Source organism: Pieris brassicae, chromosome 1 (genome assembly GCF_905147105.1).
Source record: "Pieris brassicae chromosome 1, ilPieBrab1.1, whole genome shotgun sequence".
NCBI classification, from domain to species: domain Eukaryota; kingdom Metazoa; phylum Arthropoda; class Insecta; order Lepidoptera; family Pieridae; genus Pieris; species Pieris brassicae.
Window position 1 is genome coordinate 11,389,344 of NC_059665.1, and position 22,751 is coordinate 11,412,094.

Below are 22,751 nucleotides of genomic sequence, written 5' to 3' on the forward strand. Positions count from 1 at the left end.
AAAAATCTATTTCAGTAAAGAAATTTTCCCTTGAATAGAATTTTAAGAAACGTGTCTGTTACCATTGAGACAATAATTTATGTAGATATATGTTTTTGAAATAATAGGGCAATTGACCTAGAAATTATGATAAATAACTATTGTAATTTAAATATCAAAAATTTATATTTAGTTGTTTATACTGTGTCGGACCACGAGAATGAATTCTGAAATGTTACTGTATTTTTCGTTGCTGGCCTCGATTGGACTAACTTGCGGTGAGTATATTTATTTTTAATTATGTGGAGAAATATTAATGTTTAGGCTATCTTAGATCTGTTTGGCATCTTTAAATGGTAACGATAGCTGTGAAGCATTCAATTTTTCATTTAGTATGAATAAATCAAACATAGCAGTGCCAAGTAGGTTAATCATACGAGTCTCATCCATGGTCTAGGTTCGAACCCTGTCTGTACACCCATGGATTTTTCTATCTATGCCCATTTAACACTCGCTTTGAATGGCTTTGTTAAATAATATAAATCTAATACCAACAGGTTCGAAATACCGATGTGTTTTAATATAATTTACCGCTTACTTGTTAAATTGCAAAGTAAATTATTGATTGATCTGTCAAACAAGTCTGTCTATTCAAAAAAATAAGAGGCAAGTTAAGGCACCAGATGCCCATCAATGTATTACCGACCCAATTCGACTTGACGTAACGTATCGTAACGCACTCGCGAGCACTCTAGCAATGTGTGGGGCAATGGACGGCGTGATCTGTCCGTTTTCCCTCTATTTGTTTGTATAAAAAATGAAAATGGAATTAAGTCTTGTCAATTGCATGTTAAACGCGTATGAGTATTAAATGGTCAATAAATAATAATCATAATTAAGGCTCATTTATTCCTTGAAATATTTATCCATCTTTACAAAACACTTATAATTATATACAGATTATTTTTAAGGCCATCGTATAGAGTATAGGCCACCTCCAACTGGATCCATCTCTATCTATCTTGAGCATTTTTCTCCAATTCCTCCCCACCAACTTCTTTAAACTCATCAGACCACCGCACGACCTCTCTTTCCCCCTTTTCTTGTAAATCTGCAATTTCATGCATGCAAGAGCGGTGTGGCCCGCATATTTCCACTTTTTACAAAATCAACAACTTTTATTTTCTTTCTTATTTTTGTACTTCTTAACTTGTTCTTTAGTTTTCAATTTAGTAGGTAGTGAAACTCAATAAATACTATTATCGATCAAAATTCTAATTACGTATATTAAGGAAAAACTAAGAACATTAATTTCTTTGACAAGAACTTAAAAACGTGTCACGTGTCGGGGATGTAATTAATTTTATTGCTTTTTATCATTTTGGATTAATTGCCTTTTTCATTTAATTACTTTTACAATTAACGTCCGATATATATGTACATTTTATTGCGATGTTTTTATTTGAGATATAAAGGTTTTCTTATATTATTTTATTCGTCCTCTGGTAAGTGTATTATAATTTTTGGTAAATTTGTCGTATCCCGGCTCAACCCCTCAATTTAAAACAGCTCCAATTTTTTTTTTGCGTATTGTCATCACTCGGCAATGGTGTACCATGTAATAAAGTGGTGGCGCTTAACCCCATAGAAATTAATTAAAACATCATGATTTGTGAAATGAATGAAAGAAGGTACAACTTTTTGGCTTTAACCTAAACCAACCTTATATAAGTCACTAAAACCCACTGGGAACTGAGATAATATCATTTACAAGGGCCAAAGATATGCGCCTCCTTAATACTACTTGGTACATTCAAGTCGTGAAGAATGATAGTAAAAGAAATGGAGCTGTTTTAAGGTGGAGCTATGATGCGACATGAGCAAATTATAGACATGAGCGCTTCCTGTCGTCACCATACTACATACTTACTTTTCCATAGAGTCCACGACTCCAAGTATAATGTATTCTTTTTAGTTTATAAGATTGTAATTGTTTTAAAAATTTATTTGTGCATTATTGGTGTGATAATTGATGAGTATTTTGGGTAGTTTTAAATATTACGATGTTCTTCGTAAGATGTCTGTTCTTGCATAATTTGACTTACTTTAAGTAACACAAGGTAACACATCTTCGTCAGCATATATGAACATAATAATTTTGTCTCAATTTAATGAGTAATATCAAAATAAATGCTAATAATATTTTAGGTCTGAAGCTTGGGTTTATTTCGGCTAATCCCAAAATTCTGGGCGGAGACGATGCACCAGATGGTGGTGTAAAATATCAAGTATCCCTCCAAAATGTGGGTAGCCACTTCTGTGGTGGATCCATCATTGATGAAAAGTGGGTGGTCACTGCTGCTCACTGTGCAATTGAGTAAGTTCAATTCAATATTGTAACTATTTTGGTAAAGCAGAAAACAAATGAAAAGTATTAGAAAGTACTCTGTTGCTAGCTGTACTCGTATAATATAACTATCGCTATCTTTTGGAAAAATAAACAGTTAAAACTTCATTCTTAACTATTATCACGAGTAATTTTAACAAATTAATCAGTATATAATAAGTGTTAATTGTCCGTGTACTGAACTAGCGTCTTTTGGCCCTTTTTTTAAAATCACAGTTTTATTGCTTTATCCCAAACGTACAAACATATTCAGTTATATAATTATCTTGAAATGTGCTATTGGGACTTTAAAGAGTAATTTCCGATCGTCAATTTAGCGCGGGGATCAGTTGACAGTGTTATCAAGATAATTTACAACGTTTAAACTAAACATTGCGAAACGAAACGTAATTCTATTGTGGATGGATAAATGGTCGAATATCACGATGGATCATGTTACGATCAACACCATCTTGAGTCTGCGAAAGAGGTGCTATGGACAATGAAGCGGAACGCGCCGAAATAACGTCTGTTGTCATTCTCATCATCCTATACAGGATACAAAAAAATATTTTCTTAACACGATTTTTATTTCTGAATACAGCCGTCCAAACCGATCTTTCAAAGTTGTAGTGGGAATCAATAAACTGTCAGACAAGGGTAAAGAATATACACCTGATAAAGTGATAATCCACGAAAAGTATGACAGGAACTATTTACAAATGATATAAGCCTTGTGAAAATCGAGTCTGGGATAGAACTCAATAATAGAGTGAATCCAGTGGGTTTGCCTACTACTAACATTAACTCAGGAGAAACTCTGACATTAACAGGATGGGGCAGGATAAGTGTAAGTTAAAATAAAAAATCTATATTCAAATCTCGAGGCTTTTTCAATATTTTACCAATTCGTAGTTGGTAACACTGCTCGTGTTGGTCTAGTGACTTCAGCGTGCGACTCTCATCACTGAGGTTCTATCCTCGGGTGTGCACCTATTGACTTTCTTTCTATGTGCGCATTTAACAAAAAACACATCAACAATCAAACAAACATGAGAAGACTGATCAAAATACAGATATAGAAATATGAGGTCCAGACCTAAAAAGTTTGTAGCGCCACCGATTTATTTTTTGACCTGACATTCCTAAAATTACCTTGTGCGATACTTTTGAGTAACTTCATACTGGCTACTTACTTTTAGATTTTTCGATCGTTCGTTTTTATAAGAAAATTGTCATTTTTACTAATTCTTATGAAAATTAAAAAAAAATTACGTCCTAAAGATTGGTACTGATGAGATTAGTATTGTCTTTTGTTGACATAGCTTTTACACATTAAGAAAACAGTGGATTGAAGCTATGTATTATTATTATAAACTTATAATTATTTACATAATTTTAAATATACAATTTTCGCGTGCTTTACAGCGTGCGTGGTCACCGTGACTGAAGACAAAAGGTGTTGAATGTCGATACCAACTCCGGGAAAATAAATTCAGATAACACAACTTTCTCTAGAGCTGTGATACTTTTGACGATCTTACTGATGAAATTTTTCGAATTTAATTATATTTAGTATTAGTAAAAAATGTCAATGTTTCTATAAAAACGCTGAATAAATTATAACTCTGCAGGGGTTGAGCTTAAGGACCTCCTGTACAACATTTTTTGCAACTGATGACTCCACCTAAACCCTAGTTGCGTTTGATCCTCGACTTTTTGGCTTTTTGGTAAAATAATACTCCGCGATGGGCTATCCGACATGTTGCTTGAGGACAGATCGCAGCTGGTATAATTCGGCCATAAAATAGTCAAATGTGTCGCTAAGGTACATATCACCAGGTTGCTAACCGCGGACTCCAAGTCGCACATAAATATCATGAGGATATTTTCGAAATAATTGTTGCCTGGGCCCGGTGGGCGACGCCAACCTTTTTAAGTAAATAAAGTCCCTTTTTAAGAAAGGGAGATTTGACACACCAAGCTGTCTAGTTTCTCGATCTGATCGCGTAACTGATAGGCTACTATGTATGTACATATAAAACATAAAATATGTTAACTGCTTTCTCTGCAAGTCAGTTCTGTAGTCAAGGCTTACCCATACAGACAAAATATTATTGCTCAGGTGTACATAAGTTATTTTTGTTCTTCTACTGAGCGTTTTTTAAGGCAGTTTTTGCCGCATACCATCACTATGTGGAATAAGCTGCCCACTGAAATATTTTCGAAACAATTTGACTAATGGTCCCTCAAGAAAACAGCGTACCAACGTAAGTGTTTATGGGCAGTGCTCAAGTGAGCCTCCTGCCCGTTTGCCGCCTGCTATATACTAACAAGCTTATTATGTTCACAATGTGAAAGTGATTGATTCGGACTGTTTTTGTAAAGCATCTCTAGATCTCCATGAAGAGCTGCAATCGTTTCACAATAACATAAAGTGAGATATTTCCAGAGCAATGGCCCTTTACCAAATAATCTTCAGATTGTTAAAGTTACTTCGATAACAACTGAACAATGCAAGATAAAATATAGTTTTTTCAAACAGCCGATTACTTCTACCCATCTTTGCACACGCGCGCCACCTCAAGAGGGAAGCTGTCAGGTAAAATTAGTTAATACACAACGTTGTTCGCTCTATATTTTATGATATCTAAATTATTTGTCATAAGTTTGGGAGGTTTTCATGTCATAGCTTCTAAAGCGTCCAGCCACTCTTGTTCGAAATTATTAACCGATTTAGTGTTTAATAATAGTAATAATAAAACTTTCTTCATGACAAATAGGTCGTAAAAAAACCATCTATCGCTAGTCGCCACACTAGGGAAGGACTCCATGGTGGGGGTGTTGTGGGTAACTAGCTAACAGTTAGTCCGTGGGACATGGTACACGTTTAAAACTGTTAGAGGATTTAGTGATTTAAAATTTTATAATTTAACAGTTTTTCTATTTGTTTTTGATTACTGATTGGTGTCCATTTTAAATAAGCCAGCAGTAAGATCTCAGCTTGACATTTCATAATTTTAACAATATAATAGGATGCAAAAAGAACCGGAAATATCGTTTTCAAAAAATTTATGGATACTTCCATGTTCTGATAAATGATCTGACTTACATGAGATTTTGACTATTTTACAGGGAGATTCTGGCGGTCCTTTAGTAAGTAATGGTACTCTTGCTGCCCTGGTTTCCTGGGGGACAAGAAGTTGTGGCCACAGCCGAGTGTATCCCGATGTCAACACTAGAGTTTACTCTTTCGTTAATTGGATAAAAGATACGATGAAAAAGAATTAAAATAAATAAGTATTTGCATTTTTAATATTTCTTTTAGTTCCCATATGATTAGGTACTGCTAAATTATAATAATCAAACCCTGACCTGAATTTTGATGGTATCGTACCTGAGCGATTTTTGTGGAGAGAATTTACAAACTACAATTGAATTTTAATATAAATTCGTATTTATGTAATAAGTCAAGAGAAAAACCAAACGTTTAAAAAAAATAACGAATTTCTTCAATATCAACTTCCGTTCATTTTAAATAAAATTATATGAAATCTAGTCCAATTTAAGCCCAAGAAGGCATGAGTGTATCCAAAAAACACTCTTTATCGCTAATGCTGTTTTCGAAGACCCTCTTCTTAAAGTTTCAGCCAGAATCGGAACACTCGGCGATGTCCAATGTCGTTCAGAAGTTCGTTTGGAAGAGAAGGCTAAATTATACCCTAGAAATTTTGTGTTCTGAGCAAAGCGGGACGATACTTCATATCGCTGCTGCGAAATTACAGATAGACATTCTAGTCAAGATTTTTGTAGCCACTTTAAAATAAATAGAAGAATGTATTAAAAATGTTTTAATGGTTAAAATAACTTAATTGTTAAAGAACTATCAAACTTAAAAGTTTTTTTTAATAAAGGTGACTCTCTCTGGTGCTCCACGCAGCAGGAAAATACGCTGTGTTTTGAGATGAGGGTACTGTTGGTGGTTGAGGCAGGGTCTCATCATCATCATAAGAGATAGGTCTCTCTTTCAATTCAATGGCGATGTTGTGCAAGACTGCCAAAGCTACTAGGTATATAAATAGCTAAATCAGTTGTTCTAAACACCAAAGCATCTCTCTACACTATTGCGAGTTCTAATGTGGGCATAGTTGTATGCTTCCTCTTTACGAAGAACTTCTTAATTGCGAAATTAAATGTTTAACTAAAAAAAGGCGCCAAGTTTTGATTTAATTACGGGTATTACTGCGTCTTACCCGTAAAGCCGTAGTTAAAATACTTTAATATGTTCCCAATATGTGCAAAGTTGCGGAATCAAGAAAAGCCCTACACGAAATAACGTTACAGGCCAATCTCACTGTTACTTGTCATAGCAAAAGTATTTGAGAAACCCCTTAAACGTCTTAGCCCTATTATTGCCAAAAAGCAGAATTCTAATATAGAGCAGAAACCAACAAATATATCACTAGAAAAACAAAAAGTATGCTCCACGGTCTTTCTGGATGTAGCTCAAGCATTTTAATTATTAACTGTCCACAGAAAAGACTACAAAATCCACAGAAAAGATAAAATGTGTATTTTGGCTAAATAAAAAAAATTATGTATTTCTTAGAATCAAACAATCTGGTTATATTATACTACTTCATATTAAAAACGACAGAAAAAATAAACCCTCTATTTTATAAAAAAATATTATTTTATGTCCACAGAAGAGATTTCTTTTCGGTCGACTCTTAATTAAATATTACTATCAATCAAAGTGACCTCAGCTCCTAATTAATAAATAAAATAAGAGATCATAAAAACAAAAGATGACGATACTATACTCTAGCGTGTTTCAAACATCGTCGCTTGTAGTACGTACGCTAAAATATATAATAATAATAATTATTAAATTTGGATCGTGGGCAATTTTACAGGATTCAGTTTAACACTATGACACTACATTCGCCATCAGATGGAAGAGGAATGTGTGATTATAATTTCAAAGAATTTTCTGAGCATTACGTAAAAATAAAAAATCAACGGCGCTACAACTTTTTTAGGTCAGGGCCTCAGATTTCTGTATCTGTTTCATGATCATTTGTTAATCGAATAGGCAAGTAGGTGATCAGCCTTTAGTGCCTGACGCACGCCGCCGACTTTTTGGGTCTAAAAGCAGGCCGGTTTCCTCACGATTTCTTCCTTCACCCTTCGAGCTAATATTAAATGCGCACATAAAAAGTAAATCCATTGGTGCACAGCTGGGGTCGAACCTACGACCTCGGGGATGAGTTTCGCACGCTGAAGCCAACACTGCTCTTCCTGCCGAGCATTACTTAATGCCTTATAATATCTATTTTTCAATTCCTCATGCTCCTCAAATCTGACTCTCATCGTCCTGAAAACATTCTAATTGGGTTTGCATCTCATCGAACTTATTATACAATGCATCAAACCTCTTGATGCGCAACTCCAATTCCTCATAATGCATTTTATCGGGAGGTGATGGCGATTCAAATGAAGATAAAAACCCGTTGAAAATGGTAACTTGACATTTATAAGTATATAATCATTTCTTGAATTTCAATTTAAGAACTCTTTTGTAACCTAATTTAGTATATTGCATTCATTTGTCACTTGTTTTTGTGAATTGGCGGCAAATCTAAAACTCTTGTTACACGGGAAAATGAAGCTACCTCGATAAAATTTTCCGGCAATGATTTATTATGCTTATTTTGCTGTGGGCTTACTCTACAGCAAAGCTATGATAGGCTGCGATTAGCATTTCTTAATGAATCCTCATCTCGTGCCACTATTTACAATTGGTTTAACAAGTTTAAGCGTGGATATAGCAATCTCAATGATGATCCGCGTGAGGGAAGTCCTTTAACAGCGACTACTGAAGATAACATCAGTGCTGTGCGATGCATGATAGAGGAAGGTAAGAGAGTGACCTATCAGCAGATACGGGCAGGCCTAGGAATTGGTATGAGTCAAGTTCAAAAATATTACACGAATATTTAGGCGTCAGGAAGCTTTGTACCAGATGGATTCCCTATACTTTAACCGACGACCAGAAACACTTTCGCTGGTGTCACCAAATGTAAGATAAGTTCAAAGGCGGCATAGTTACTCAAATGCTGTATTGTCACAGGTGATGAAAGCTGGATATATTGCTAAGAACCCGAAACCAAAAGATAATCAGCTCAGTGGGTGTTTCCTTTCGAGGAAAGGAAAGGAAGAAGTCGGAATATGCTCCATCGATGACGACCTTGAGGCTCCGATTGGACAGAAAGCTGGAGATCCAGTCGCATAAGTTTTTGGGAAGCCCGTAGGCCAGAAGCTTTGAGAGCAGTACTTTGTGCCACTTCCGACTAAAGGCTTTATGTCCAAACTAACCGGTAGGGCCTCCCTCTTGGCCTCAATTGCCTCTGCCCATCTATGTGTAAGATATACAAGAAGGTCACCAGCCGAACGGTATGTCAACCGCTGTTTGCCTGTTGTCTTGGAAAAAAATCGACAAAATTCTCAAGAACTAAAGATAAAATTCGACGTATACGCTTTACGAGCCCTGAAGATGCGGAGAAAGCATATGAAAACGCCATTGAAGAGACCCCTTATTAAGAATGGTAGAGAGGAACGGAGATTACTTCGAAAAACAATAAAAGTAATGGCAACTTTGTACATTTAGCGGTTTTTTTTAGTTTCTAAATAAATTTTCAGTGTTACCTAGGTATTCCACGCGACAGAGTCTTAGCGGGAATCGTCATTTCTCGCGATAAGATTGTTTGCTTCCTAATAGTCGATCGGGTCGATGAAGTCTAACAGCATTAAAAGCCTTTGTACAGCCTTTGAACAGCATGCGGCCGTCCCGAACTTTTCTGGTCTCCAATCCTATATTATTTAACACTCCATTCCGTGTAATGAACTGGAAAAAATATATATTATAATTTTTTTGGAATAATTAATACACATGTTCAAAATACTTACAATATAAAACAGCTAACTTATAGCCAGACTAGTTATATATGATCATAAATCGTTTTTAATAAATTTCGACTTCTTCATTAATTGTTCGCTAATAAAATATCTTTAAATAGATACTAATGTTTCCATTTCTGCGTTTTATATAAAAGAATTTTTTTAATAGCTTAATATATTCAATTTGTAAATTAGAGTAAGTGCGCGTTAGTCTGAAGTGCTAAACAGTGGTAAGTGAAAAAATAGAAAACATGAATAGAGTGTTGTCTTCTGTTAACATAGCTTTTACACATTGAAATAAAACACTTTTTTACCGGATTAAAGCTCTTTGTATTATTATAAACTTATAATTATTTTACATAATTTTAAATTTACAATATTTAAAATAATCAATCTTCATGTGATGACGTAGTTTTTGCTCACTTATGTGCCACTTCTTGATCTTCGGACATTCTGTCTCTATGTACACAAATCCTTTCGAATCAGTTGCTACGTATGGATAGGACGCGATAATTACCTGAGAATGTATATTAGATTCAGAACATAATCGATAAAGTTGAAAATTTTGAGGTAAGGTAAGGAAATCTAAGAACAACTACAATTTTCCTGTCTATATAATATTAATCTAAACTAATTATATCATAAAAGTTTCTTATCTCTAAATCTAAGATTTGATCTGTGCCATACAGTTTTTTTTAATTTTCCTAATATTATTTTTAAATCGTTAATATTTAGTATAGAATGGTGCTATGACATACTGCGACTAAAGGCATATATGTATATGTTCAATTCTAATCATCTCATTATATAACTCCTGCACGGGCTTTGTATAATTTTATTTGATTATCTGTTCAATACTTGAGTTTGTTCTATGCTATATTCTTTAAAAAGTGAAATATGTTGATTAAATCTAGAACTTAATCCTTATTATTTGGTTTTAAAATATGAATAGTTATCTCATATTTTAGAGAGTCATTACGATCAAGATTTCTAGAAATACATTTATTAAGAATTTCCAATGAATTAAGGATGGCTGGCCCGTAAAACCCTTGAGTCCGGTTACAATGATTTGAACTGTAACATAAGTTTATTTAACTTATGATTTATATACCTAGTCAGTTTGTCTCTTGAAGCGTAACGAGTAAAGTTTTAAAAAAATGTTAGGTCGTTGAGGTGTAAAACTTTGTATCTTAGCATTTTAACCGTTCGGTAGTCTATGAATAGTTTTAGTTAATTTTGCCTTCAAGTGGTTTTGGAGATAAATTATTTTCATCTCTTCCTTTGCACATTGCAACACCACTTCTAATGTTTCTGATGTCACATACCGTATTTGTGAGCCCAGAGATTCCTCTAAACCTTTTAAATACGTTTTAAAAACAAGGTGGACGGTGGTCTCTAATTTATCTGTGTGGTCCGCTGTTCTCGGTTCTTATGAATCGTCGATTAAACTTAAAAGTCTATTAGTCCGCGTACTCTAAGGATCTACGGAGTACATTATTTGGTACGCGCACTGACTCGACGATCCTACCGACTGCGCCAATTAAGTAAGGCCAGCGGTGAATCCTAAAAAAAAAACAAAAGGTATTTAAATAACTTTAATGAAATTACTACAATAATTAAGATGATCTATATTATAGACTTCTTCCTAATTGAGAATTGACCGGTCCGATGTGAGGTATCCGATCAAAAGCTGCTGGTATATGTTGTCCATTTCTTTTTATAACGGTGTTGCGTCAGAGGGGTAACGGTATTGGTTATGCGGGGCAAAGGGAGTGCAATGGACATGTAACACAGTCCTCTCGTGATGTTGATCTGACTGATGTAATCATAAATTTGTGCTTCTCTCACAGACACTGCACTAGGTAACCATAAACATCGCAATTTTTATTCGCGGCTTGCATTGCATTTTTACCTTTTTTGTAGTAAAGTTTTAAAATGTATTAAACTTCTTCATTAGAAGGTACGAAAAATAAATAAAAAGAACACATTTTCCTTATTTGAATTTGGAATTATCTTCTTTAAAATTTAAACTTTTAATGATACCAAAACCAGCCAGATACAAATAGCCAAAGAGATTTTATTACAAGTTCATACATACTATAATACGAAAAGACTTTGTCCCCAAGCTAATTGTTTATTTTTTTTTAAACATACAATATTTTGGTAAATTGTATGTAAAGGTAAAAAGTGACATCTCTCCCGCATTTGCCACGTTGTCTTAGACAGGGTCACGCGCTTGCATGCCTACTGTTCAACTTAGCATTGGAGAAATGCATTAGAGATGCCGAACTAGAAGTTAGAGGTACTATATTTTATAATTCCACCCAATTACTGGGATACGCAGACGACTTGAATGTAATCACGCGAAACAAAAACCAATTAGCGGAATGTGTTAAAAGCCTCCGAAAAGCAGCCAGTTCTATGGGCCTGTCGGTAATTGTGGATAAAGCAAAGTATATGACGACAAAACCATTAGGAACAAGAAATCCCTTTGTCGTGGACGACGTAAGCTTTGAACAATGTGAGGAGTTTGTTTACTTGGGCTCAATGGTGATAATAATGCCAGCCGAGAGATCAGTAGACGCATCATGATGGCAAATCGCTGCTACTTTGGCCTTCTTAGATATTTCCGATCATGACTTCTTAGGATGAATACCAAGCTTGTTCTGTACAAAACTCTTCTGCGACCAGTGCTCATTTATGATTCTGACTGACGACATTTCTCTCCTAATTTTCGAGGGGAAGATTTTTCTAAGAATCTTTGGTCCTGTTTGCGACGAAAGTGTTTGGCGTATTCGCTACATTGAGGAAATTTATAACATCCTAGACGACGCTAACATCGTCCAATTCATAAAGTGCAGCAGGCTCAAGTGGCTGGGGCATGTGCACCGAATGGCGAACGACAGTACCCCAAGGTCCTTACTGAACTCACAACCCGGTGGCACAAGAAAACCCGATGGACCGAGGCTACGTTGGTGGGATGGAGTTGTAAAGGACCTTGAAACAATAGGGGATCGCAATTGGAAATGGGAAGCTCTGGATAGATAGTGATGGCAAAGTGTACCTGAAGAGGTGGAAGTCGTGGTTGTAAAATAAATTATGTTTACGGTTACGGTTATTTATTTATTTTATTAATGAACACTCCGTTGCATACAGAAATATAGTACTATTAACTTAATTAAGTAAATAGGGCGGCCTAAATGCTTTCAAGCGAACCCTTCCACTGTGAGAAACAAGAGTACAAAATTAAATGACATATTGACACATCTGTTATAGAAATGCTTACTTAATACACAATCTTTTTAAATGAGTATTGAAATTCAAAATCTATTGCAGTAAAGAAATTTGCCCTTAAATATAATTTTAACAAACGTGTCTGTTACGATTGAGACAATAATTTATGTAGATATATCTATGTATTTGAAATAACAGGGCAATTGATCTAGAAATTATGATAAATACCTATTGTAATTTAAATATCAAAATTTGATATTCAGTTGTTTATACTGTCTCTTATTCTTGTCTTACTGTATTTTTCGTTGCTGGCCACGACGTACTATATTTATTTTGTAGCGGATGCCAAAGAAATAAGGAATTCGTTGAATTCAAATAACGGTCCAGATGATGCGAAATTAAATAATTTAAGGATTGAACTTATTTAATAACACCATCATTTAAAAAATAAATAGCAGAAAGTGCATTATTTTACCAAAAAATTAAACCATACGAGCTGCTGTTCGAGTCGTGTTTGTATGCTTCGTTAGAACACAGTCGGGGTTCTACACAGCATTGGGTATAAATAAGTAATAATAAAATGAAGTTTATCTTACCTTCATTGGGACAGAAGAAGTAATATTCTAAAATGGAGAAACATTTTCTTTGGAGTCCTGTCCTTGCTTTGAAATTTATAATTTTCTACTCCATATTTATACTAAAAATATACAGAAATTAATGGAATAAATATGCAAAAGACGGTAAAACATAATTGGTAGTGTTGTTAAATATTATTGAATTGTATGTGTGGTACTCAATGTTTTTTCATACAAAAAGTTTGTCGGGCCTTATGGCTCTTGTACCTTACATACATGGACGGGGGAGTTTTTATGCGATCCACAGAGGTCACAGGTTTTAGGCCTTATAGGTTGAGGTTCCATACATTATTAAATGACAATAAAAATCTACTTATATTTAATATAAAGACATCTTGTACAAATAAAAGGTTTGCTTACTGTATAATACTAATAATTTCGAAATAAATTAGTAATTAAGAATCAAAGGTGTAATCATGACAATTGACTTTTGATTGACAGTTGACTGACCCTGCTCCCGCTTGGCCTGATTATGTGCCTTACTTTTGATGACTTAGCATATGAGACAGTCAAGAGGTTAGCCACGTCTCTTACATGCTAAGGGTATAAGAGTACGTTACTTGAGCGATTTATTTCGAGAAAAAACATAAGTAATTTTCATTATCATAAAAGGATCGAACTTATTGTCTTCTACCAAAATAAGTATTTAAATTAAATATCAATAATTAAGAAATAAGATACTATAATTGTTATACTGCGTATTGACAGTTTCGATGGCTTTGGAGTGGTTTCTTAAAGACATAATTTGTAAATTGATGCCTAGAATTTGTCCATATCATTATACCACAAGGCTTCGCGGACCAATCTTGGGAGGAATATTTTTTCTTTCGCAAGTACTTTCGGTTGGTCAAAGCGTATGTAATGATTAGGCCTATCTAGTGTGTGTTCACAGACTACTGATTTTGTGTGTCGTCTATGTCTCATGTCCGCAATAATAATAAATTTAAAATTTAGAATTATGTAAATAATTATAAGTTTTTAATAATAATACATAGCTTTAATCCGTTCAAAAAGTGTTTTTCTGAATACAACTATTTCATTTTACCTTATTTTTACTAAGATTATTATAGATTATCATTAATTGTAATAAAATTATTACTATCATTGTTATCGATATTATATATTTGTATTTTTAATGGCTTCGAATCAACCGTGTTAGGAAAAGACCAAACCGGAAAAACCAAGAAAAAGACGCGCGTAACCGAAAAATGTGACGGTATTTTTTTTCAACGTCGATAAAGAAGTTTCACTTTATTAACCAAATAAACTTTATTATTCATCTAAGAACAAAACAATCTAACTCGTGTATATAAGGAAAAAGTTATTCCGTTACGAGCTTACTACATCTTTATACTATATGGTATCCTAGTTTTTTTTAGGTTGGTCATTATCGCTAAAGAAATATTAACGGAAATAATGTGTACGCTTTCCTAGATTATTTGTGCCTTTGGCTCGCCTATCTGCTACTTTGAATGCTACTGTGTCTAGTCAATCACAGTTGTATTACTAATGTTTTTAATTTTCTACTTACCGTTATTAATATTTAAAGAACTTTATTTCTCATTACAAGAAATGAATGTTTTTACATGAGAAACCCAAAATTTACGAACGAAATACACGTAACCGTCAGCCGTCGTAATTTTAGTCTAGTTTTGGTCTCTTTAAACTGCATGAAGTTAAGTCACCTAAGAAAAAATGTCTAGGAATTAATCCCTCCTCATTGGCAACGAAGACAGAGGGTTAGCCAAGAGAAAAAGCAGGCGTTAAAACCTCTCGGTACTCTTTTAAAATCATGATACAAAATGACTATGGCAAATATAGATAGAAGAAAGGAGGGAGATACGGTTCGTTTCTTTATTTGTATTCAATTACAAAACTGAACGGAAACCTCGCTGTCCAGTTTCCGGAAGCGCAGGTGCCGGTCACAGGCATGACGTGTGAGCCAGCCATAGTTTTACTCAGCGGTATATGAGGGAATTAAACAATCTGTCACACAACGCCACCGCCCCAGTCACGTGTGAGTAAGCATGACATCTCCAGCTAATCCCAGTGCGCGTCTCATGTATCTCCCTTCCTCCAGGCTCAACAAGCTGGCACGAGAAAGCAGCACCATAAGACACTTATTCATATCCTATACGGTTTAATCCTCTTCGATCTCTCAGTGCTTAAAAATATTATTGTGCATTGTATAATCCTCTGTATACAATGAGAGCTGGCAGGCGATTATTCAAATTATTTATGGATACGAGATACTTTTTATACTAATTTTTATATATACTTCTACTATTATAATTTCAACAGTAATTATAAGTAATTATTAGCAATTTTATCTATATGGTGTTTTTGTTTATGCATTATCTAATCCAGGCAAATAAAAACAGCAAAACGTATATCCACAAAACCATATGATAATAAATATTAGTTTAGTTTAGCTTTGGTAAAACGTTAGGAGTAGAAATACATTACAGGTTAGAAAAGCGAAGCTCCAGATGAAGTGACCGTGGTTTCTTTTTTATATATCACGTAAAGATATTTTACCTATACTAGCTATATAATGTAGCTGATTATATAATCAGATAAATACTTTTGTTTTGGTCGGGGTGAAATAAATAATAACGATTTTCTGCAATTACCTCTTCTTCGTATTGTCATTTTAAATAGGAAAAACTTACGTGGCTGTCACTGAAAATTGACTATTATCTCGACATTTGATTCTTAATATATATTATACAGCCAATGTTGCTCAGAGGCCATGTAGGATTCTAATGGTGAAAGAATCCAATACCAGTAGTTCTGGTGCGTATTCAATACAAACAAACAATTAAATGTTTTTTCTTTAAAATATCTAAATATAAAAGTCTGAATTAGTCAGAGAAATTATACAATATATTATTATAAAACTTACTATTTCGATATTTTGTGTAATTTACAAGTGTTTGTCGATTTTTAAAGTCACGGAAACTAAGAAATAATTTTATTTTAAATTTCTCATTAATATCAAGGTATAATATTATATATTTTTTTAACAATTAATTTAAACCTAACAAAAAAGTAATTACAGTTATTTAACTTAAACAACTCATATATATGATAACATTCAAGGTGTTCACAGGGTTTCATAATATTCACTTAGTAAATGTGTAGAAGAAGTAGACTGACCTCGCATCTCTGCAACGCAACGCCAAAAGAGAAGGTTGCTCAAGAAGAGAATGGGTGTTGACGATTCGAAACGCTCTTTATATTTAATTAAGAGTCGTTCAAAAGAAATCTCTTCTGTGGTCATAAAATAATACTTTTTAAACTAGAAGGTTTATTTTTTTTTGTAATTTTTAGCATAATACAATCAGATTGTTTGATTCTTAGAAATACATCGTTTTTTAGTTTAGGTTTATTTATCTTTTCTGTGGATTTTGTATTCTTTTGTGTGGACAGTTAATAATTAAAATATATAGTTATCAGTACACATTAAGGCTTTGATAGCTGATACTATTTTTACCATGATTATTTTATCTTTTTTCGGAATAAATGATGATTTAAACAAAAAAATGACGTTTTTATTATTTTTTTATACTGGATTTGTTTGTGTACCCTGTAAGTGCCATATAAATTTTTAACAAGGAGTCTAAAAAAGGTTTTAGAGCACTTAACAGAACCGAACAATGTATAACTTGAATAAAACCCAGTTCAACATCGACAAAATACTCTCTAAAATAACTGAGGTAGCTACTAAATTCTACAAAGAATTATATAATATGGTCCTAATACCTAAACGTACAATTAATAATATAGAAAATTTCGAAATCCATTGCAACAGTTTATAGACTGAAATATTTTCAACTTAACAACAAAAGCTGTGAACCAGATGGCATAACAAATCAAGCTATAAAAGTTGGAAGATTTGTGTTAGCAGCAGTTAGATAACAGGGCTTTTTAATATGACAATGAATTCACGAGATATACCCAGAGATTTGGCATAGTCTGACATAATTTTACTATATAAAAATGTGATGCGGCTGATGTGAGCAACTACCGCCCGATAAGCTTGCAACCAAATATGTACAAATTGTTCGCTTCCTGTTTAGTACGACGCTTGACAAAGTATACCGAAGAATATCGACCAGTATAACAAGATAGTTTTAGAAGAGGCTTCTGAACTTTAGACCGTATTCATACCTAAGAAATTACTATAGAAAATTATAACGATCGAAACCTATATACCTAGGTTTCGTTGATTACGCCAAAGCTGTCGGCACCATAGTATCTCACAAAAGTATGTGGCAATCTCTTGGTGAATGTAATGTTCCTTATCAAATAATAGAACTCATACAAAATTTAAAGAATTAAAGCCAAAGCCGCGTGAAGTTAGACAGAATTGGCCCAGAAAGAAAAAATATGCAGACGCGTAAGACAAGGCGATCCTTTTTCCTGATCTTTAAAGAATTGGTTTGCGCAAGTAAAAGCATTAGCCTAGAAATGAATGATGACTAACCGCAAAGAACGACCAGCTTTTGTCAATGCCACGTCTCTTGAATATGCGCAGAACTACATATACCAAGGTAAGCAAATATCGTTTAGCAAAAATCGACATATTGATGAAACCCACAGACGAGAAAACCTTGCATGGAACAAATTTTGGGGATTAAAAGAACTTTTGCAATCCGACCATTACTAAACTATAAAAAGAAGAGTCATGGACACATGTATACTTCCATCTTCTGTCATATGGATGCTAAACATGGATATTAATAAGGCGTTAATAAAGAAGATTGGAGTTTGCCAAAGAGCTATGGAGCGCTCGATTCTCAATTGAAACTAAAAGACAAAGGAAAAATTATGCCATACGAAGCCGTACAAAAATAGAAGATGTAACATATAAATAAGTTGAAAGTGAAATGGAAACATTGACGGCGTTTATGATGGTAGATGGGTCAAAAAGACCCTCAATTTGTATGGACCAGTGGGAAGAAAAAAAGTGGATGCCCACCAAAAACTTGGCAAGATGAAATAAAAGGGATAGCGGGGAAAATTGGAAAATTGTCGCAAGGAATAGGGAAAAGTTGAAGAATCTGAAGGAAACCTTACTCCGTCGGAGGTCGAGGACTGGTGAAAACATATATGACATGGACTTACTGTAATTATAGTATAACGTATACTCTGGAAAACTCCCCCTCGTTTGCCCTGTACCCTCACAGCTTTATTGAAAGATCAATCGAAACACTTAAATATCATCCATATTAATGTGCAAAGCTTCCTGCGCACCACTGGGACATGTTGACAACATTTGTATCCACTGACATTCACGCTATTCTTATATCATATACTTGGTTGTATTTTTCCGGTTTTAAACCATATCCCTTTCACTAGTATCAATATGTCTCCTCATCAGGTGGTGGTGCACCTAATATATGCGAGCAACTTCTGATCGAAGTCATGCTGAGTAAAATTTAAATTCGTGAAGTGTTCTACTCTCCTTCTCTTTTAATTTCTATAAAACATAACAGTTAAATAGGTGATTTCCACACCTGAATAAAAAACGACCACCGATCAAAAAAGTTTTCCCCCATCACCGACTCTTTTAATATTCCCAGGCTCCACTTCATCCCTACTGGACCTTATATTTCCTCATCCCCTGACCTAGTTACTAACCATGGCCAACTTCCTTGAGTGGCTTTTTCTCATCGCGACCACCTTTTTTGTCGATTAGATACGATTGACACCGAGTGTCTACTTATTGACGTGGTCAGAATTGACTTTAGCTCCATTATTTCGACTGTGAATTTACGTGTTGTTCGTGTGAATCTAAGTGCGTGCTCCTATTTCTACCATACCTACCTGATATACCTTTTAACTGTTAATTAGTCATATGTAAGTGGAATATAGTGTAATGGTTGCAGCTCCTTACAAATATTTTGTAAAACAAAAAAGTTGGCGATTAAAAAGGGCGGCGACCAGTTTATTGCCAGTTCTAATCGTCGGTTCTACGCCCTTGATTTTATAACTTGCACTAAATGCAAAATGAAAAGTATTTAATATGTATTTCTTTATTGACGTTCATAAGTGTACATTGTGTACCAAACTTAAATTAATAAATTACTTTTAATAAGTCATTTATTTCATTTTGCTCTGTATTCAATCGTAGTAACCGTGGACTGAAGCAAAAACATCAGGATACTTTCTAGCGCAGGGAACTACCCAGGACACGACTCCTATTTGAACAGTATTGTTCTCATCGTCTTGAATGACGAGAGGACCACCAGAATCACCCTGCATGAGAAAAAATAACATTTAAAGGTTTTGATTTACAGGAATGTGTTACATTGTTAATGAACATTTATTGATCTGCTTCCCTTACAACAACAATAACACAGAAGTGTGTGATTGTGCCTTTTGATCTCAGATCGAAATTTTCTCATTTGTTTTTATAGGTGTGTAGATGATCAGTCCTTTTTTCCATCTTTAAATTCACCAAACGAGCGAGCGTTAAATGCAAAAACAAACACACAAATGTGAACTTATATTTAAAACCATTTGATCAATCCTGATTGTAATGTGAAACTATCATCTATTACAAATGTAGAACATTTTATTACTTACATAGCATGCACCTTTCTCGTTCGGGCGGTTGGCGCAGATTTGTCCGGCGTCTATGGGCATCAATTTCGGGTAAGGCGACTTCTTTAATTGTTTAGTGCAGTCGTCATTGCTTATTGTTTCGTACTCCAACATTTGAAGATTGTTTGGTAAAGTTTTTCTTCTCTGTAATAATGATGTTAAAATAATGGAAATTAACGTAACGATGGTAATAAACAATAACTAACCTTAAAATATAATAACTAAAATATATTTCCTTTAAGCAAGATTCCGAAGATACTGGCAACATTCCCCCTTTGAAGAGCTAGCCCCTGTAGAAAAATAGGTTCTGCCAATCTTGAGTACAATTGCTTTGATTGACTGAATTTGAATGACTTGTTGCACTGTGTACGTGTATGGGTCGCGAAGACAAGATTTGGTCACGGACTGCATTCACAGACGTATACGTCATTACGTAGGTGCGTCACATGAAGGTCTTGTAAATTGACGCTGCTGTGGAAGTCAACTACGCATGACGACGCAAGGACAACTGAAGGCAACCTTAGCAACCGCGTAGGCAAAAGCAAGTGCACAAGCACAAGCATAACCGAGAGTAAAAGCAGAAACAAAAGTGGGAGCACAGAGAAAACAAGAGAGTTCAGATTTAGAAAGAAGCAAATCTCGCCTGGCCAGTATTAATTTGTCCATTTCTCGGCTATTTTCCCCATCTCAAGTTTTTCGTAATTTAAATTTGTATTGATTTTGTTTATTTCCATGCATTATTTTTCATATTTTCTCAACATATTCAATTTAATTTTATTAATTAATATTTTAAATGGTCATAAATTAAATATTTCTTAATCTTGTTTCAGTCGCCACTTTTTTTGATTAAGTGATTGCCAACGACTAGTAACCAGACGTAGGCACTCTCTGCAACTATTACATTATATTCATTCATTACATAGCAACTAATATTTCATTATTTCGATTATATTCTACTGTTGTACGCGAGTAGTTAATTTAGAGCAAAAATAAAATCGTCTATTATTTAAAGCGCCCCGAGTACCCAGGAACCCGTACACTGATAAATTTCTAAAAACATTTACTTGATAAAAATACATAAATCTACTCACAAGGTGTACGTATCCCCAGCCCGTGAAGAGACATTTCTTTCCAATCGGTGCCATTTCTTTTAACAGCTTAATGGGTTGAACCTTATCGCTGTATTTGATTTTGCCTTCGATCTGAACGATGCCTATGTCATTCTTTACAACTGGCTTAGTATACTTCTCATGAGGGACCAATTTCTTAATCTTGTATCGGTCGCCGCCTTTATCGATCGTGTGACTGCCAGCGACTATTGACATGTCTTTCATATTTTTCCTAAAAATATATTTTGTTGAATCAATAAACTATCATTAAAATAAGTAAGTAAAACTAAATTAGTAGTGTAAAGTCCTGTATGCCAATAATGATTTAAAATTGAGGTCATCAATTAGGGAAAACTTTTGTCAAAAAATATACTCACTTAAAAACGCAATGAGCGGCTGTTAACACGTACTCTTCGTTTAAAATAAACACTCCGCAACTGTGCCATTCTTGGTTTCCTTGATGACCACGAATTGAAACTTGGTAATGAGCCATGTCTGGAGTGGCATCTTTGCCACCAATTATTCGGCTGTCTCCATCTATAGGTTCCGAAACGTGCACTTCGCCTGTGAACGTCATTTATTTTATTCGGCTACATGTTCATGTTTAGATTAATATACTGTGTTATTTTGTTGCGGAATCCAAAGAACGAAAGATTTGATTGAATTCAAATGACGGTCCAGATGGTGGGAAATTAAATAATTCTCATAAAGATTAAAATGATTTGGACACAGTAACATCATATAAAATTAATTGCAAATAGTACATTAATTTACCAAAAAAATTATACATAACGCTATTTGACTCTTACTTGCTGTTTGAGTCGTGTTTGAATCCTTCGTAAGACCACACACTATTGTACATAAATATGTAACAATAAAATGAAGTTTATCTTACTAAGAAGTCCTTGGGACAAAAGAAGTAAAATTCCAAAATGGAGAAACATTTTCTTGGAGTCCTATCCTAGCTTTGAAATTTCTCATTTTCCACAGAATATTTATAATAAAAATCTACATAATTTAATGGGAAAAATATGTAAACGACGTAATTTATATAAAAAAAACATAATTAGTATTTGTGCTTCATGATATAGCTAGTTATTATAGAATTGTATGTATGTTACTCAATGTTATTTCATTAGTTATAGTAGTCATTGCTTTTACGCCAACTTCATCCAGACATTGAACGGGGAGCTGAGCCCAGGGATTGTATTTAGGGAATGGGCCGGCGCGTGGGATGGACTGATTCTTGGGGCACGACGGGTCGTGTCACGCCCCACCGTGCGCCGAGGGATTTTTTATTAAAAGCTGGCAATGGTGGCAGTGCTACGTAAAAGAACGTTTGAGAGCGGTGTCATCCCTAGTCCAGAGAGTTTACAGCTCTCACAGGGCCAAAATTGCTTTTGCTGCTCGGAGTAGGGTCTTAACCGCGCGTGCCATGTCGTACTTCTCCTATCCTCCCTAACGGGGTATCCTTGCTCAGCCAGGTCGGTCTGGTCCAATCACGGCATTCAAACCTTCAAAACTCCGCCCCCCCCGTGGTCCCCTCATATTAACGGATTGGCGAAGAGACTTAGTTCTGCGGTTAAAAAAAATTGCTAACTGATGTCGATGCCGCTAGACTTAGTATTGTCTTTTGTTAACATAGCTTTTACACATTGAATGAAAATACTTTTTTACCGGATTGAAGTATAATTATTTTACATAATTTTAAATTTTTCCGACGTTTCGCGTGCTTTACAGCGTGCGTGGTCACGGTGACCGAAGACAAAAGGTGTTGAATGTAAGACTAGACTAGACATGTTTATTTTAGTTACTTTCACAGCTTAATGGCCTATG

The 22,751-nt window shown here is 34.6% G+C and overlaps 1 protein-coding gene and 1 pseudogene across 3 annotated transcripts; one reads left to right on the plus strand and one right to left on the minus strand.

Annotated features, from left to right (window-relative positions):
• Positions 1–748: 748 nt before the first annotated feature.
• LOC123720685 lies at positions 749–5,681 on the plus strand (annotated as a pseudogene).
• Positions 5,682–19,252: 13,571 nt separating this feature from the next.
• LOC123711968 (chymotrypsin-2-like) lies at positions 19,253–21,868 on the minus strand. 3 transcript variants are annotated; one of them, XM_045664855.1, is made up of 5 exons: positions 21,811–21,868; positions 21,293–21,479; positions 20,898–21,147; positions 19,789–19,950; positions 19,253–19,458 (listed from the first exon to the last, which is right to left on the minus strand). In XM_045664855.1, exons 1-5 carry the CDS (start codon positions 21,857–21,859, stop codon positions 19,324–19,326), a joined length of 783 nt encoding a protein of 260 aa, XP_045520811.1. In that variant the 5' UTR covers positions 21,860–21,868; the 3' UTR covers positions 19,253–19,323. The 3 variants fall into 3 exon arrangements, with proteins under 3 accessions (XP_045520811.1, XP_045520829.1, XP_045520821.1); XM_045664873.1 differs by having other exon boundaries at positions 21,725–21,865; XM_045664865.1 differs by having other exon boundaries at positions 21,690–21,865.
• Positions 21,869–22,751: the final 883 nt, after the last annotated feature.